General features: G+C 46.7%; 1 protein-coding gene across 7 annotated transcripts in view; it reads right to left on the bottom strand.

Annotated features, from left to right (window-relative positions):
- Positions 1–17,146, bottom strand: part of Atp8a2 (ATPase phospholipid transporting 8A2) — a 538,932-nt gene that overhangs the window by 121,508 nt on the left and 400,278 nt on the right. For 4 of the 7 annotated variants that reach the window (XM_050152334.1, XM_050152332.1, XM_050152331.1 and 1 more), the window contains one exon: positions 14,607–14,714. The exons of 1 other annotated variant lie outside the window; for it this stretch is intronic. In XM_050152334.1, the coding sequence (XP_050008291.1) occupies positions 14,607–14,714 (108 nt within the window). Of the gene's footprint in view, positions 1–14,606; positions 14,715–16,440; positions 16,498–16,695; positions 16,758–17,146 lie in introns of all 7 variants that reach the window. 2 more of the 7 variants (XM_050152330.1, XM_050152329.1) reach the window with 2 other exon arrangements.

Here is a 17,146-nt window from a genome sequence, read left to right as displayed (position 1 = left end):
CCCCCTCCTCCTCCTCCTCCTCCTCCTCCTCCTCCTCCTCCTCCTCCTCCTCCTCCTCCTCCTCCTCCTCCTCCTCCTCCGTGCCCCACACCTTCCCTGGCGGCCTTCTTGAAGTGGGCTCAGGCCGACTGGGCTTTGGGAAACTAGGGCATGGTTTCTATAGAACACACATGCATCCTTTGGTTCATTTAGGTCAGTGTAGGTGACTCAAGTTCCCAATGGGAAGCAAGGCTACATAAATCAACGTTGGGCTATATTGTTTAAGGTGGAATGGCAAAGAAAAAGCAGTTGGGTGTTCTCTAGAGTTTTTTTTTTTCTCCAAATATTTCCAATCTAAAGTGGGTGGGTGAATACCCGGATAGGGAACCTGAGGTCTAAAAGACTGAACAAACACCAACAGCATCTTTCCCCCTCTCTATAGGTGATGCGTTTAGCCTCATCTACCTTTACTGACTGCCCACGAACAGAGAAAAAGTCAAACCACAAGGCCCACCGACTCCTAAACCCAAATTCCAAAGCTGAAGAGCTAAAGGAAGCATGGGACAGGAATGCCGGAACCCTTAACTTTAACACAGAGAGAGCTAAAGTAACCCCACATGAGAAACTTCAGTGTGGATGTGGTTAGATGCAGGAGGTCTGTTTATTGCCCTGGGCACACCAACGAGGAATTTCCTGCGTGCTATGCCAGAATCCGAGAGCAAGTAACTCTGCCTGAAGCCTGCGTGATGAAGCCAGCGGCTGTCCCGTGTATTGACACATTGTATACCTCGGCTACTTGTTTCTGGCAGAGACCCTTCCTTCCACATTCTACCAAGTGTAGAAGAGTACTAAAAATGGGAAGGGGGGGGGGAATTTCCCTCTAAAATACCCCCCAAAAAGTGAATTAAAAGTGAATCTCACATCAATGTGTTGGACTTTGTTCTTCCCGAATGCAAACACACGTAGTGCCTCGACCAATAAAACCCTAACCTTGGACCCAAGACTGTTTTCCTAGGTCCACACAGCTTCAGCTGCTGGCTGCTTTTATAGAAACGGCTTTCATGTTGAATTCCACCCAGAAAAGTAGATTGGGGGATTTTTTTTTAAGGAAAGATTGAATTTATCATAAAACATTTTTCATCAAGGTCCCAGTAAAACGAACCACCTTTTTACCCAAACCACAAAGGCTGCGGATTCCTTTGCTGGGAAAGTTGGCCACGTCTGTTGGAAAGGTTAAGTTCTACTGAGCAGTTTGGGGAAGGGAAAGACAGGAGATTGCTTTGTCCTTAATGGAAGCTCCGAGAAACAGAAAGGGCACTGCGCGGGCACCATCTCCTTACTGCAGATTCTCACGGCAGAGTGACATGAGTTGACCTAAATATATGCTCTAGAAGGAACCCAAATTCACCTCAAATCTTCCACTGCCCAGAAAGGCCTCCCTACAAGGATGATGGATCAGGGGCAGCTTCCCTCTGTGTAAGTAACTTCCGTGCTCCGACGGAAAGCGTCACGATTTCTACAAATACGATGAAAGAGTGTTAAACACACCCTTCCCCTCCCTCTTCCATTCTGGTGGTTCCTGACCCAATAGCATCTTGAGGGAAAAGAGAGCATTTTTTAAATATGGTGGGATATTTGGACAGTTTAGGAAATGCAAGGGTGCCTGTGAATTAGCTGCTGGATTTTCTTGGAGCGAAAATACAAATTATTTTTTTTCCAAATTGCTTTAGATACTGGCAAGTTATGAATTGTTATACACGGAGTTAAATTTGACTTTTGGAGAATCTGGTCCTAACCCCACAGGCATCCCAGGCCAGGCCCCACGGGCCTCAGGTTCTCACTCTGGAAGCTACCTCTTCCTTATCTCTTCCTAGTTCTTTTTGGCACAGGGTTTCACTATGTAGCCTAGGTTGGCCTGAAATTTCTAGCCCGCTTGCCTCAGTTTCCTGAGCCCTGGGATTCCAGCTGTGTGCTGCCACAACTGACCTCCCCGTCCCCTCCTCCTTCTTTACCGTCCCGGCAGACGTGGGTGCGGTGGAAATTGTGTTGCCATGGATGCTCTAACTAGAGGGGCACCTGCTTCTCTGATGAGAGTGGTAACAGGGGAAGGGTACTGAAGGATTTGGGCACAATGGGGAGAGGATGGCGTCAAGCAGAGGGTAGTGTGAGTAGACGACGGAGGAGTGTTTGGAGTCCGAGGGACCAAGAAGCCATTTGCACGCATGGGTGACATGGAATGAGCCAGAATTATTTCAGTTCACAGTGTGGTTGTGACCCCATCATTAGTCACTAGCCACTGCTTTCCGTGGAAGCCCCACAGCACCTGGTAAGATGATCAGGGACGGTGTCGGGGGAGGGTTCCTGTGGCTTATCTCCTCCCCCAGGCCACCCTGTCCTCACTGTCTCCGTGGGGGCCATCTGTACAGTCCTATTTAAAGGGCAGCAGGGACCCATTTTGCTGACCAGCGAAAGCAAGTGGCTAAACTGTTAGCTTTTCATCTACAACCTACTTAGCAAGTCGGTTATTTTCTCAGGCAACCCTCTCCGAGTGGCCTTCACACTTCAGGTCTCTGCGCACAATAGAGGCTCTGTTAGGAAGTCATTAGAAAAGGACCGGTTTCCCCTTTGTCAGCAGTTGCGATCCTCAGTAACGTCCTTAATGAGGCCTTAATGAGGAGAACTGCTTTCCTCCAGCAGCCTGGGGCTCCGGGGCTCAGAAAAAGGCTCCCAGGTTCACGTGACGAGGATTTCTCGGTAGGAACGGCTCGAGAGGGCTCTCTTGGCAAAGCCAGAGCAGAGCAAAATTCTGACCTGAAACTGAAACGTAAGCCGCCAAGCGGGTCTCAAAAGATGCACGCTGTAAAGAGCCGCGGAGACCGGGAGGGGCAGAGGTAGCCACCGGACTAGCGAGGGCTCTCTTTAAAAGTGGAAAATCCAGCAGCAGGGATGCTGGTCAACAGCGCTGGAAAGCTGAGAGAGACATGGAGAACACACAAACCACGCTTTCTTCTCAGATTACCTGTCTCCTACATGTTCAAGATGCAGTTTCCAAGTTTTGGAAGCTCATTTAACTCCCTCAGTGGTGTGTATGTGTGGTGTGTGTGGTGTAGATAGAGTATGTGTGTGTGTGTGTGTGTGTGTGTGTGTGTGTGGGGTGTGGGTGGCATTGTGTATGTGTATGGTGTATGTGAGGTGTGTGTGTGTGTGTGGTGTGTGCATGTGTGTAAGCCTGTGTATATGTGTATGGTATATGTGTGTATGGTGTATGTGTGTGTGAGGTGTGAGATGTGTGTGGTGTGTGTGTTTGTGTGTGGTGTATGTGTGTGTGAGGTATATGTGTGTGGTATATGTATCTATGTGATGTGTGTGTGAGGTGTGTATGGGTGTGCTGTGTGTGAGATGTGTATGTGTGCAGTATGTGTGCTTTATGTGTATAGGCACATATGCATGCAGAGTTCAAGGGTCAAGGCAGGGTTCTTCTCAGTTTGTTCTCCACCTCCTCTTTGGAGACATGGCATCTCACCAAACCTGGTGTTCACTGGTTCAGCTTGGCTGGCTGGTCAGTGAGCTGCAGTTGCTGTGTCCCCAGTGCTGGGAATAAAGCCAATTATTGTTGTCCAGGGCTTTTCTCTTCTGTGTGTTCTAGGACTGGAATCAGGGCCTCATGCTTGTACGGCAAGAACTCTCACCAACCAAGCCGTTTCCACAGGCCTAGACCAAAAAGGTAGGTTCTGCTGAATGTAGGGCCTCAAGTATACCTCTTAAAAGAACAGCAGTTCTAATTGAGGGAGTTACATAAGGGACACAGGGGAATAAGGAATAATTACTTTTCTTAAAAAAAAATTGAGAAAGTGGTCTAAAATGGCATCTGGCAAATGGTATTCTTACCAAGATGATCCAAGCCAGAACTACATAAAGTTAAGTCCCTTTAATGCTGGGAATGAGAATATTACTCTAATAAATTTACCAAACATGGGATAGGGTAAGTCTTTAAACAATGATAAGTCCTTCAGAGAAAACCCCTGCTAACTACAGTTGCTTCCTGACTTTTTTGATTTGTACTAAAAACAAAGCTGCTGCTGGTCATGGTGGCACACACTGGTAATCCCATGTTTGCCAGTCACGGTGGCACACACTGGTAATCTCAGTGCATGGGAGGTTGATGTAAGAGGATTGTGACCCGGGGGCCAGCCTGAGCTACACGACAAGGTCCTTTCCTCACAAAGCCAAGGGTTGGGTAGAGCACCTGTGTAGCTTGTGAGGCCCCTGACTTCTATCATTAGCACCACAAAGACAAACAAACCCCAAATGAACATCTATTTGGCAATCAATATATTATTTTTTTTAGAATCAAAATGCCAGAGTTTCAAGATGTTATTTATTATCATCAAATTTATGTGACATGGAAGTCTTAAAACACCCCAATGTAGTGTCTGATTCTCTTTGAACAGTAGATAGTCCTTAAACAAACAAACAATAAACAAACAAAACCAAACCAAACAGGACAGGACTTTCGAAAGGACCCTTCTAAACAGCCTAGCAGTCAGACAGTCAGCTCCCAGGAATGTTCATGCTCTCTCGTGTTTCCAGAATTACTCTTCCCACATTTATCATCAAAGAGCAAAACCCAGACTTACTCGGTTACAGGACATTTTCCACGGTCACTCTTTCTTTTCTTACCAGACCTGGCGAAGTTTCCCATCAGGCTGGTCGTTGAGCCTCAGCCTCTCCCTGCAGGTCTTTCCCTCCACCTGGCCTTCTCCATCACACTCGGTGCTGGTCCTCCGCCTCTGTGCTTTCCCACCCCTGCATCTTCCTGTTCAACAGGGTTCTCGACCAACCTCAGTGCGCACTGCTTTTTTTCCCCCTTTCAATGTGACACAATGTTGGGGACAGACTTCCAGATACAAGGCGCTTTCTTTTCTTGCCACATCAGCGAAGTTGGCACTAAGAATCCTGTATCCCCTTCAGCAGGGATGCCAGATCTACTCACTACTTTCAAGCTGTACTGAGCAGCCAGGGACCTGAAGTTTCCTGGTCCCTTATCCCCCTAAGAGCAATTCCCCAGGAAGCTCACCTCACCCATGAAATCACCTCCATGATTTATTGGAGGCCAGATGTTACCAAAGCCTTTGCCTGACATTTTTCTGTCCAAGCCTCTTCCACACTTCCACAGCTACTTAAATTTATTACTCCAGATATTTCAGGCCCTTGACCATCATTTTGTAAATGTTGTCCAGCAATGTGTTGGTGACTTCTCCTGGTGTGGTCTGGGGTAAGCCCATCAGAAATACACTGGATGCGGACTAGATTAAAGGCTCCTGGAATTAGGTACTTCAAAATCTATCTTATTCTCATTTTTACCTTTTTCTCCCACTACCACACTCCAAACAAATACATTCCATGAAATAGTGACGTAGGCTTATTAACTAACTCTTTACAAATACAAATATCAGTGACATTCCATATATTCTTACGGGGTAGCTAGAAAAAATTATTGCCAGAAACCTTCAGTCATTCTTCAGGTAGGAGAATTGCATGGGCTTGTCATCAGCTTCTTGAATATACTTCTCTAAGGAAGAATACTAATCCATCCATGAGGCCATCCTTTCCCATGTGCTGGTCTTTGGTTTGGGCTCTTCCAAATGCTAACGAATGGAAGAGTTCACTGGAGCCAGTCGCAAGGGTCCTGGACTCTAAGCCATTTTTGAATTGTTGGCTGCCAGGAGAAGGAGAAAGCTCCTTTGTTGTTGTTGTTGTTACAATTTCAAGTAATTACCTTCTAAAGTAGTTGGAAGAAGGACATTCAAAAAGAGAAGGTCACTTTGTATTTCACGTGATAGATTCAAGTTAACCAGCTGTTTTTCTACCATATGATAATGACTAGAGATTTTCCAGAAGGAATAAGAGTCCTCTCTACCTTAATTAGACCCAGACAACTTTGCCTCCAATGTCTGTAACTTGACAGATCAACTTTTCCATTAGTCAGACATTTTTACCGAAGTATCAGCAACCGAACTTAAATCATCTTCGGAAGGAGTGCGAATACAGGGGCCTATGGTTATCTGAAAGTCCAGAGATGGCTATGGCTCCAGAGAGAGGCTGCTTAAGGGATGCACGCCTTGCCATCAGCCCCAGTTCAGCTGTGCTCCTTGCTGAGCCCACAGCAGACAAGTAACTTCTCTTATTCTGAGACAGCCCCTGGTAACTCCAGGCTCATACAGCAAACTTAGCAGCCCATAACTTTATTCCCAGCATTGGTTTTTATAAGGATCCCTGACGTATCCCCAGGCAGCCTGGCGTGAGCTCAGTGGCCGTTCCTCACTGAGCGCTGCAGTTTATGAAAAGGTACAACCTTGGGGTCAATCCCAGGCTGAAGATCCAGAGTCTAAAATCAGAGCAGAGGTACCAGTGTGTGTGTGTGTGTGTGTGTGTGTGTGTGTATGTATGTATGTATGTATATATATATGTGTGTGTGTGTGTTTGTATGTGTACACAAGTGCACACACATGTACCATTGGTCGGTCACACATGGTAGAGTTGGTGGGGTATTATGTGTATATGAGTGTATGTATCCGTGGAAGGCAGAGAAGGATGTCAGATCCCTTCAACTGGCGTTATAGGCAGGTTTAAACCGCCCGACATGGTGGTGAGCCACCTGAAGTGCATGCTGGAAAATGAACTTTGGCCTCTGTAAGAGCAATACACTTTCTTCACCCCTTTCCAGCCCCAGACGAGTACTTCTAGAAAGAGAGGGGATGGGGGGCTGGGAGCACAAGGAAGGGAGAAAGAATCAGGGCAGGCAGATGATGATGAGAAGCCGCGGGACTCTACAAGCTGCTTCTGGGTCACGTGGGTGGGAATATCCCTCAGAGCACACTGGGAAATGTAACAGGCCTTTTTCCAGTCCTCCTGCCCCTCATCAGAATCAGAACTCAACCATTAATATGGGCAAACACACACACACACACACACACACACACACACACACACACACACACACACACACACACACACAATACCAGACTGCCTAATCCCAAACAACTGATAACTCTCTTTTGTTATGTTTAGCCAAAGGAACACTAACTACTTACAACTACTAGCACCTGGAAATCACACCTATTTAGATCCTGTTTGCTGAATTGTCCATCACTAGCTCGGCACTGGCGTTCACACAAAGCTTTCTACTACCATTTATATAAATCAGTCATGTCCTGGCCATGGTTAATAGTATGTTGTACCTCCGTTTCAAGCCCCTCTTCTTCTCTAACTTATCTTGGTCTTACTTTCTTGTATAGGTCTTGGCTTTCTCAATGACCTCTATTGCCTTTGAACAGGGCAACGGAAGATCCCCCCCCCCCCCCCCATCGCTGGGAAGGGCAGCTGCTGCGTTGGTCACCTGCCAGCAGATAGGGCCACCACCCTCTGAAGATGTCGGAGAAGTAGGCCTCTCTGTGCAACGTGAACAAAACTGGCGAAAACCCATTTCCACATGTTGTGTGAAAGGAAAAGCTTAAAACCACATGAATCAGACTCCGTGACCACCGGGCTTGAATATTACAAACAAACAAAATCAGCGTGTAACGTGTACTTTAATTTGCCGACAGATTTTTAAAGAAATGAACACGAATGGATGACAAATGGTAGGAGCACCACAAAGCGTCTCGCTGAGGAGAAAAATAACCAACAATCAAGGCCACCTGGCTTCTGACACGCAGCACCTTTGAAAGAGAGGGCAAAATGAAATAAACTCCCCAAGGGGAGAGAAACGTGCACTGGGGGCGGGGAGAGCTGGTCTCCCAAAGTTGGGGCTTTCCATTATGTTTCCAAAAAAACTCCTGTTTCCTGAAACCTCACACCCCTGTGTTTAAGACTCTATCTCCTTGCAGGGCAGGTCACTTCAGAGAAAATGAAACATTTTAAGGAGGGTTGATTGGCATTTGGCAGATAGCTGGTTTGTTATCCTCCTTGCTTCTGTCTGCAGTGCCAGAGGGAGGTGGCTCAGATCCTGGCATCTAAGAGACTCACGAGAATCCCCATGCTTACTCTGTCCGGCCACAGAGCTTCCTCGGTCTAAGCCTCAGTCTTACCAGACAGTGACAGATTCATGAATGAGCGGTTTCATTCATTACATATGTAATTGCACATGTACAGTGTATCTATGTGAAGTATATGCAGTCAACCCTCTACATGGGCACACTGTCTATCTGTGCATTCAACCATAAGCTGAGAACCTTTTTAGAAAATTGTGGGCAGGGGCTGGGGAGATGGCTCATTTGGTAAAGTGCTTACTGCATAGACAAGAGGACCTGCGTCTGATCCAGAACCCAGGGAAGAAGAAATGTTGAGCATAGTGGGACTCCCTGGTCATCCCAGTGCAGGGAGGTAGAGAGACAAGATGGCATTCTCTGGTCACCCTAGTGCAAGGAGGCCTGGTGGCACTCCCTGGTCATCCCAGCGCAGGGAGGCAGAGAGACATAGGGCAGTCTGGAGGGTTCTGGAACCAACACATAAGAACAGAGCAACTGTAATCTTGTCTGATAATCAGTAACTGTGGACTGCACACTACTCACTGTTATTTACACGTACATTCTCTCTCTGGTTTCTCTGTTAGTCCCCAGGCACACGCTCTCTTTCTACATACCTCTGACTCCACACACATGGCAAAACTGGAAGATGAGAAGTAACACAAGCAGGGATACTACAAACAGTGAACTTAACTGTCCAAAGGTTTCAGGCTAATTAAGTGCAGGTCGCACAGTTACAGATAGAATCCACACTGAATGGGAAGAAGTTGGACACGACTCTTTTTATCACAGTGATGCAATCACTTCTGAAGTTCTGCTGAGAAGCAGGTAGGATGCAGTGATGAGCTCCCACGACTGCCACTAGCAAGAACTGGAAGGCACTTCACAGGGTCTCCAACTTAAATATACAGACCCCCCATTTCTTAACCAATGAGAAGAATAAGCACAAACACATTTATTTTCACGGTTGACCTCATGCTCACGATAGAAGGAGCATCCCAACCTCCCCTCAAGCTTGAATAAATCTTTCCTTCCCAGGGTCTACACACAAAGGCCACACAGCACATGTGTGGAGCAGCTCCCAGGAGAGACTGACCAGGGTGGATCAGTGGCAGCTGCCATCCATTCGGTTCCTCCTTCCTCCACAGCTGCCCTTGAGACTTTTGTTTTTGTCTTCACAGTCTGTCTTTCACGCAAGTGTTAGGATTCTGGGGGCCGGTTGAGTTCTGTTACCTCAGGTCTGCGGTAGCCAGATTTCCATTACTATAACAAATTCCTGAATGATTAACTTGTGAATGTTATTTGATTCACTGTTTTGATCTATGGGGTTGGCCGTGTTGCTTTAAGCTTGGAGCAATGCAGCATGTCATATGAAGAGAGCGCATGCCAGAACAAGCCCCCTCCTTCCCCAGAGGAAACAAAAGGAAGTCGAAGGGCTGCACTCCCATTGTCCCTTCCAAGGGGACACTTCCAGGGACCTAAGACCTGCCACTAGTGCCAGAGGCTGGGAAACTGGGTATATGCTAGCGTGTGAGGAACATTCAGAATTCCAACTGCATCAGGCTCCCAGTTGCATCCACACTATCGAGAAGGTGGGTGGCTCTTGCTGGATTTCTTGAGTGAGCTAATGCCTCCCCCAAACTTTGGAACCACTTACTACTAGTGAGGGGAAGAAACAACTCTTGAGGGACTGTGCCCCTCGTCATGAAAATGTGTGAAAATGCCTTGGGAAAGGCGAGGGAGGGGCAGACAACCCCATACCAGACCACAGACATCCACCTGAAGACAGTGCCTCACCTGGTGCCTGGACAATGCCCACCTGGCAACCCTGCTCCTTGGGAGACACCGAGGAGGGACTGCAGCTGAGCAAGGCGGCCTGCATGCCTTCTCAGCCTGCCTATTGGAGCACACACAACTTACAAACCAATTCAATGTTTTCTCATTTCGTGTGGGCATTCCCAGACCTGAAGTCAAATGGGTGATACAATCTAGGGGAACACTTCTCGGGGAAGAAGAACCGCAGACCACTTTGACTTAGTGACAGCAAAACGACGTGCCCCCATCATGTCTCCCTTTGTTGGCACTTAGCCCAGTGGGGGTGTACACTGTATCCCCAAGTGTGCTTGGGGAGTTCACAAATAAATCCACTCCCAATATTTAGGATGAGAAAGAAGAAGGTGGAGGATGAAGATGAGGAAGAAAAGGAAGAGGAGGAGGAGGGAGAAGAGGAAGAGGAGGAAGATGAAGGAGAGGGAGAGGAGGAGAAAGAGGAGGAGGAGGAGAAAGAGGAGGAGGAAAAAGAGGAAGAGGAGAAAGAGGAGGATGAGGAGGAGAAAGAGGAGGAGGAAGAGGAAGAGGAAGAAGAAGAAGAAGAAGAAGAAGAAGAAGAAGAAGAAGAAGAAGAAGAAGAAGAAGAAGAAGAAGAAGAAGAAGAAAAGCAAAAGCCCACTCCATGCCAGTAACTGACTGGCTGGTGCCTGGTGTTTGGCACTGAAGTCAGAGTTAGCAGTTTGTACGCTTTGAAGTGCGAGGGCTTTTGCCTTCTTTTATTAGCAGTGAAATGAACTTTAAAGAGAAAAAAGTTGATGAGGAGTATTTTTCCATGGCAAGCCACGTAATGTCTCTGGTACAATTCCCTATTTAGAAATCCAAGCTGCCCTGAGGCACTTGGGACTACCTGGGGTAGCTCACACAACTCCTGCTCGGGAGAACTTGGTCAAGTGTGGCTATGTTCAGCGGACCATCTCTTATAGGAGCTACAGTGTTACAGCGGGATATTTCAGAGCAATGACTTCCAAACCAGGCCTTCACACCCAGCTCTCTCTCTCCTCCCTCCCCCTCTCTGTGTATGCATAATCACATGCGCACATTATCTTGAGGGACTGTCATTTTAACAGACAACCTGGGTGAGTCCAATGCAAGTCCTTACTGAGAAAAACTCATTTAGAATCTTTAAGATTCGTTGGCTAAAAGAATCGGGGTTTTACATTGCGCAGAATATTTCTGTGCAGAAAGATTCAGACTCATTTGTTCTTCCAGGAAAGGAGAATGCCTGCTCTTGACTTCCCATAGGCTATTTACACGGCTGGAGAGATGGCTCAGTCCTTCTAGGCTAGGCTCCCAGCCTCGGGCTGTTTATCCAGAGTGACTAGGCTGGGAGACCTTCTTCTGACTTGGCTGATTAGGAAGTCACTGCAGGTCAAGAGATGTGCCAAGGGGCAGTGGCATCTGACTGGGGGTAGGGTCTCCATCTCCTGACTCAGGAACAAAGGTGAAATGTGGGGGCCCCCCTTCACACAGCCCTGAAGTCAGAAGCCCTGGGAACTGCCTAGAGAAAATTCCAGCACATTCCTGTCCTGGCTTTTGATCCAGTTTCCCTGGAAGCCCCACACCAGCAGGGACCCTTGGGGACAGAGGTAAACTAAGAAACTTAGCTGTGTTCTACTTCAGTGTATTTATGCCGTGATAGAGAAATTTCTATTGCATGGCTATGCTATCCTGGGAAAACCATCCTCATCAATTCTCCATAGCCCAGGGCCATGCCATTCACCATGACAGACAGACGCAAGCCAAATTCTCTAGATCTAAGAGTGCTCCTAGAAAAATGAAGAGATGTGGTGTCCCTTAAAGGAACGCTGTGTCTTTAGAAGAGTCCACGGGTAGCTACTTTGATTTCACAAATGTTCACCAAGACTTCCTGGGTGGCGGCTGGGCTTTTCCTCATCACACCATAAGGTGCCGTGGGGAAAGTGAAACTCTGACAGTGGGAAAGTCGCCCTTCATTCTACAGCCCTTCCTTCCCTTTGCCCGCAAGGGCCTTCAACCCTGTGAGAAAAACTCCAAACAGGACGGACTAGACAAAGAAATGTCTAATCACATTGGTGGGGGAAATCTCAGCAGACACAATGCATCTTTTCAATGGCTGAAGCTTTTATGAATAGAGAGAACGCTTGCTGCTATTGCTGTCCCTGGCTCTGGGAAGGGACACCATTTACTCTTAGATCCTAGTTCAGTCCTGGAGCCTCCAAGAATTAGGTTCATCTGCTAAAACTCCACTGTGGAGTCAACTTCAAAGCCCAGTTTATGAAAATCACTAGACACATTCTTAAAATAATAACTTCCAAAAAGCATCCTTTTTTTCTAGAATGATCCTTATCTTGGGAGTGTATGTGGCTTGGGCCTGCTTGCAACAGTGCCCCTTGGGACTCTTCCTTCTCTGACCACACCTAAACTCAACCGCTGTCTCCTTTAATGATGTAGTTCCTCTGGTGACTGGAGCGAGCCCTTCTGAGCCTTCATGTGGGATGTCAGACTAGTTCCGGACACGCTCTAGACATCTGTCTGTCTAGCACCATCGCAGGGTGTTTGATAGGCCCTTGCTACTACTCAGAGAATCAACACACTGCCGAATCAGGCAGCAGGTGAGATGCTGCCATGGGCCATGGCTTGAAAGCCACACATGGTACTCTCACGCCCTTCCCATTTGGATCTCATCCCAGAGGAAGACTAGAGATGCTAAGTAGGTCTTTAATGAAAACTCTATTGGTCCTCTCAGTTGATGCCGAGCAGAAGCCTCAGTCTTACCCAGATGTGTTGTTCCAACATGACTCATTTGCTTCCTGTCGAAACCGCTCCACAGGCAGGAAGAACATGCCACAGTTTAAGTAAAATACCAAGTGTTCATACCAAAGTGCTGTGCAATTTAGCCAAATTTGAGCACTTCTTGGCCCCTTCTTGATGAGAACAGCTTACTGTCTGCAAGGAGTGCCAAGTGTCACTTAATGAAGGGGACATCTGGGAGACAGATTCTAAGGTGACCTCTTCATTTCCCTTCGTGAGTACCTATATATACCAAGATGACTAGGATATGATGTCACTGAGACATATGATACCATGGGACTGTCTATAAATGTATGGTGTCTTTTGTTGACTGAACTATTGTCAGCCAGCATCAGACACACATGACCTTTGCCCCAGCCCTGGGGAGCTGCGAGCACCCTAGCGGCTCCATGATGAACTCAGCCCCTCTGTAATCTGAAAGTCAGACTCTTTATGAGACTGCAACTTGGCAAGTGGCCCGATTCGCCACTTTAGAACTGGAGTTACCGAAGCCAACATCCACAGAGCGGGGCTTGCTGGAGCAGTCAAGGAAAGGAAGCCTTTGCCAAGGAAGGGTTTTGTTTGCCAGCCGGGCACCCACTGACCCCATCCTGCCAGCAGTGGCTCTCTGCTATTTTAGTCATGTGCATACTGTTTGATTCCTTTCTCTACAGACATCAATGAGGGGCATGCAAGGCCCCTCCTGCAGGACAGGGCCGGCCTTCATGGAGGTCCTGCACACATAGGGGTATTGGCTGACTGATTTACCAGGTAAAAGACAAGTGATAATAGCTCCGGGCTATCTCATGAACAAAAGCGCTTGGACATGTCTCTAGACCCAGGGGTTTGTAGTCATTTCTGTAGAGCAATGCAGAGCCGGTTGTCGGGATTGCCATGCCTTGATGCTCAGGCAATCTCTTCCTAGCCCTGCTTCTGTTTCCAGTATTGTAAACACCCAACTACACACTCAGGAGGCTAAACCAGCACGGACGTCCACTCTAAGAGCATATGCCCTATAAGAGATGTCTAGTGTTAGTGACAATGATAGTCTCGCAGATAATTGAGATCTAGGTTTGTACATGATGGTTTGCATCCAGAGAGATGCCAAGGCAGAGCCGGACAGCGGGTTTCTGGCTATTTGGGAAGGAAACCCAGAGCCTAGAGAAGGGGCCTAAAGTGGTCAGTCAACGGTGTTTTACTTTACAAAGAGGGATGAGCGTATCTAGCGAGGCTCCTAGCAGCTCCGAAAGCCTGAGGCTTAGAGCATTCTTTCTTGGGGATCTAACAGGATCCTGACTATGTGTAGTCCAGCATTTATGGGGTGGGCTTATACAGTCTCACTTGGGAACTGAGGAGGCTAGAGCTATAGGCCATACCAAATCCTTTCTCTCCATACTGGATGTGATAGAGTTCAGTGACCTAACTGGTCATTGTTAGTGGCTCAATGTTAGACAACTGGGCATAGGTGATGGAAAGTCAAATCAGAAACAATTCAAACAAATGTAAGATCTCTAATCTCAGCCTCTCTGGCTGGCTTGATGAGATGAACACAGAGAGAGATTCTGGCACACCAAGTATCTGGTTACTAGAGTTCTGACGTTGATATTTTACAAGTGACCAGTTAGCAATTAAGCAATCATATACTTATCACTGAACCTGTAATCAACACAAGCTTTGATCATGACGGCCTCAAAACTACTCCCATTCTGTATACAATTACAAACAGTGTTGCACACAACCAACACATAACTAAGGAAATGTGGGCACACCGTGTAAGTCAGAGGACTCTGGGTGATATTTTTCACAGTATTTAAATGTCTCATACCACTTCTGTGGATGAGGCAACCTCTTCCAGCTGTGATTGAATTGGTTCATCTATTATTAAGTTCTGACGCAAGCAGACGGCAATAGACTTTGCTGAAGTTCACAAGACACAGAGAGCTGGTTCACTCACATGTGCATATACACAGTGGAGAGACGCACACGATTCACGGTACTGACCTGCCCTTTCATGTCAGGAGCGATGGGGATGGTCGGCCAGATGGTTGAATAGACACCAAAAAACACCAGCCAGATCAGCATGCTTCCCCATACGGCCAGGTGACTGAACTGTGGAGGAAACGCATGCTTAGGCAGGGCTTTCTGCTGGCCTGGGCAGGGGCGGGGTCCACTCCAGCCCATAAGTTGTCCAACCCCCATCCCACATTCATGAACCTTTCTTGATGGGGAGAAACTGAGGATATACTAGTTACTGGAGAACTCTGCCTCTCTCAGTAAGTTCCTTGTCTTAGGATTTGTAATGATATCATCTAATTAACGCAGGCTTGCCCTACCCTGAAGAGGAAGGTGCTGTGTGCCTCACCCTCTTCTAAAATCCACGCCCCAGCCATGACCCACCCATCCCTGGGTTTATCTCAATGGTCTGCTTTTTGAAGCAAGGTGCAGCCATCTAGTGAGAGAGAGGTGAGTTGGACAAATGGACAGAACGTTCTTCTCACCTAAAGACAGCATCTGTCCTTTTTATCGCAGAGATTATTTAAAAAACAACCCAGAATGGCTAATATCTATTCTAAACACTTGAAATAGCACATATGATAGAGTTTTAAAAATCCACGTACAGTTGTTCACATTCACAGGTACACCATGACACTCCAATGGACGTTTATAGTGAGCAATGACCAGACGAGGGTAATTGGCATATCACGTCCACAAAACATAATTTCTGGAGGTGGAAACATCCAAAATTCTTTCTTCCAGTTGTTCTGAAAGTGGGTACTCAGTACAGTTACCCCATATCCTACAGAACACTAAAGTGAGTCCTGCTACCCTGTTCCACTCTGCACACCCTAGATTTCCCTGTGTGTTCTGCCTCCTTCTCTTCCTTTGCTCTAGAAACTAAAACTCTATACTTCACTTTGATTAGATAAACCTTGGGCAGCTTATGCCCTTTTAAGTTGTTGGTCTTTCTCCTTTGTGCTCTTAGTACAATCCCTGACGTCTCTCTCTACAGCCTACCCTCTAATCCCTCACAAGCTCTGCCTTTCAGGTTCTATTTTTGAACAAGCACTTCTGTATTGCAACACTCACTGCCTCTTCCTGCAATATTCCTGGCCAAGTCGCTATTTCCACCTCCCATCTGCCATCATCCTTTAAGAGATGCCCTGGCTCCCTGGTGACCTTCCGTTCTACCCTGTTTGTTTATCACCAGAGCAGGAGGTCAGTGAGCTACAGTGACACCTTGGTAGACAGACACTGTGAAGTGTGGTTGTTACCCCATCTTGGAAATAATAAGAAATGTGATGCTGATAGAATGAACCTGGATAGCCTATGCAAATTGTATTCTTTAATCATGAGCAACAGTTTCATAGAAGCTTTAAGGACTCAGAACATGAGGTTCAAGGAGAAAAAAAGATGACAAAACTGTCCACGCCACAATGCGCCCTCTTATTAGAGAATGCACACGAGGGTCAGAGTGCCATAGTAAAGTTATGTGCAAATACTACATTTTCTGATCTCTCCTTCTGTATGTTTCTCTCTCCTCCCTCACTCTCCTTACTCCTTTCCCTCTTCCTCTCTCTCCACCCCCTTCAGTTATAATGAGAGTTTTCATTTCAGGCAGATAATAGTAAGCTTGCTAGGCGCCAAGCAAATAGAGCACCAGGAGTAGCTGGATTCCAAATTCCAAATTGCCTTCATAAAGATCGAAAACAGTTTTACTTGCAAACTTTGAAACAAGACAACTGTATAGTATTTATTGTTTCCCCAAGGATTAAAGGGAAGTGATTGCATACAACTATCTACCATGGAGAAAGAAGTAATTCCAAAGATGACTCACTTTAGTCCAAGCTGTTGTCTCCAAACCAGCTTTCAGGCAAACTGTAACCACAACGTACTGTGAAAAAAAAAAAAAAGAGAGAGAGGAGTTTGGTGTGACGCAAGTATTTCTCGATCGGAAGTCTGAACTTCAGGGAATCTGATAGCCCATAAAGACATGGAGTATCTCACTTTAATGTGGAGAGCCTTGCATAACTGGGGAGGTATAACCCACGTGTGTACCCTTTTAGGGATGGCTCAATAGTGCTAAACTTACCGTGTAAACAATATTTCCAACAAACAAATAATCTGTGGCATGACCGCTGGCCAGTGGAGTATCTGGAAAGCAAAGAAGTGCTATCAGTATTGAGAAGGCTACAGTACAATCTGTTGTCCGTCCGTCCCCCCACCAGAACATAGAAAATGGAGCAGTAGGAGCATCTCTCAAAGCCTGAGGTCATTTCAAAACAGACTCCTTTGTGACTCTAAAGGTACTTTCTCATTATAATGGTATTGTTTTATCATTATGTTTTCCTCAAATGAATAATACAAAGTGACAGATCTTCAAACAAAACTAATGGTTGATTGCACTGAATGTACAGTTTTCTAAAATCAAGTTATGGTATGGGAGGTCCTTCTGCCTATGTGTTGCTCTTATTGGTTAGTGAATAAAGAAACTGGCTTGGCCTGAGAGGATAGAACAGAGCTAGGCGGTGGAGGGGGGGGGG

The sequence above is a fragment of the Alexandromys fortis genome, unplaced genomic scaffold (genome assembly GCF_014885135.2).
Source record: "Alexandromys fortis isolate MF-2015 unplaced genomic scaffold, M_Fortis_MF-2015_v1.1 scaffold_75, whole genome shotgun sequence".
In the NCBI taxonomy this organism is placed as follows: domain Eukaryota; kingdom Metazoa; phylum Chordata; class Mammalia; order Rodentia; family Cricetidae; genus Alexandromys; species Alexandromys fortis.
Note: the sequence above shows the minus strand (reverse complement) of the source record. Positions and strands in the feature narration are given on the sequence as shown.